The sequence below is a fragment of the Temnothorax curvispinosus genome, unplaced genomic scaffold (assembly GCF_003070985.1).
Source record: "Temnothorax curvispinosus isolate PA1 unplaced genomic scaffold, ASM307098v1 QBEX01008914.1, whole genome shotgun sequence".
Lineage (NCBI taxonomy): Eukaryota > Metazoa > Arthropoda > Insecta > Hymenoptera > Formicidae > Temnothorax > Temnothorax curvispinosus.
The window spans coordinates 1-1,348 of record NW_020218694.1 but is presented as its reverse complement, the minus strand read 5'-3'; the positions used below and the strand labels follow the sequence as shown (position 1 = coordinate 1,348).

At 53.7% G+C, this 1,348-nt stretch overlaps 1 protein-coding gene across 1 annotated transcript; it reads left to right on the top strand.

The window, feature by feature from the left end:
- Positions 1-14: 14 nt before the first annotated feature.
- On the top strand, positions 15-1,160 carry LOC112458438 (the record flags this gene model as incomplete). Its single annotated transcript, XM_025022063.1, has 1 exon — positions 15-1,160. A coding segment is annotated over exon 1 (1,146 nt), but the record flags the coding sequence as incomplete, so codon positions are not given.
- Positions 1,161-1,348: the final 188 nt, after the last annotated feature.

Sequence of the window (1,348 nt, the reverse complement as noted above, 5' to 3'; positions counted from 1 at the left end):
TGCGTCGCGTTAGAATGCCCGTCTCGATCTCCGCAATCGGAGGCGTCGACGCCGGAACATGTCGATACACGGCCGAAATTCAGATCTCGCCGATCGGCCAAACTTCTCTCGCGTTCAAGACCACTGCGTCCGTCATGACAAGTTTAACGAAATACACTCCGTCGCCCGTAACGTCGCCCGTCCAATGGAGCCATGTAGCCGATCTCGCGCTCGCGGATCCGGATCCTACGAACTCGGACCCCATTGACATACTCATCGGTGCCGACCTGTACGGCGATTTGCTGCTCGACGGCATTCGAAAGGGCTCCCGCGATCAACCCCTCGCGCAGAATACCGTTCTCGGTTGGGTGCTGTCCGGCCCCGCGGCTGACCCACAAGCTCGTCCTCGAACAGTCACGGCTCAGCACTGTTCTAATACCCCGTCTCTCGACGAGGAACTCCGACGCTTCTGGGAAATTGAAGAAATCCCTCGCGCCATTCCACTGAGTCCGGAGGAGCAACAATGCGAAGATCACTTCCTCGCCACTCATTGGCGACGCTCCGACGGACGATACGTGATTCGCTTTCCGTTCAAAACCGGTCCCCCAATCGAGATCGGTAATTCTTATCACTCAGCCGAGCGACAGTTGAGAGGTCTTGAACGCAGATTAAACGCCGATGAGAGAATAGCGACGGAATACCGCGCCTTTATGGAGGAGTACGAGCGACTCGGGCATATGAAGCGTGTACCGCATGACGCAGACACGTTGTCTCAACACGTTTACATTCCGCATCACCCCGTGATTCGCGAAAGTAGCACCACCACTCGGTTACGGGTCGTTTTTAATGCGTCGAATCCGACGAGCAACGGCACGTCGCTGAATGACCACTTGCTAACCGGGCAAAAGTTGCAGACCGAATTAGCTGCAATTCTACTAAGATGGATGCTACCTCAATACGTGTACTCCGCCGACATTACAAAAATGTATCGTCAAATCGAAATTGATCTTCGTGACGTCAACTATCAGCAAATCCTATGGTTCGATCGCGAATCTCGAACCATCATCGCGTTCATTCTGTTAGTCCTAACGTACGGAACGGTTAACGCTCCTCATGATGCGCTTCGCGTTCTGGAACAACTAGTTCGGGACGAGGGAAGCTCATTTCCGTTGGCGGTTCCGGTGATTCGAAAGGGCCGATATATAGACGACTTTCTTTTCGGAACGGACGATGTACTGCTACTTCGTCAGACGCGCGATCAAGTATGCGCGTTACTGAGTCGGGGGCGGTTCGAATTACGTAAGTGGGCGAGCAACTCTCCACAACTTCTGGCCGACATTGACGTCGAAAATCACGGATTAGCGTGTTC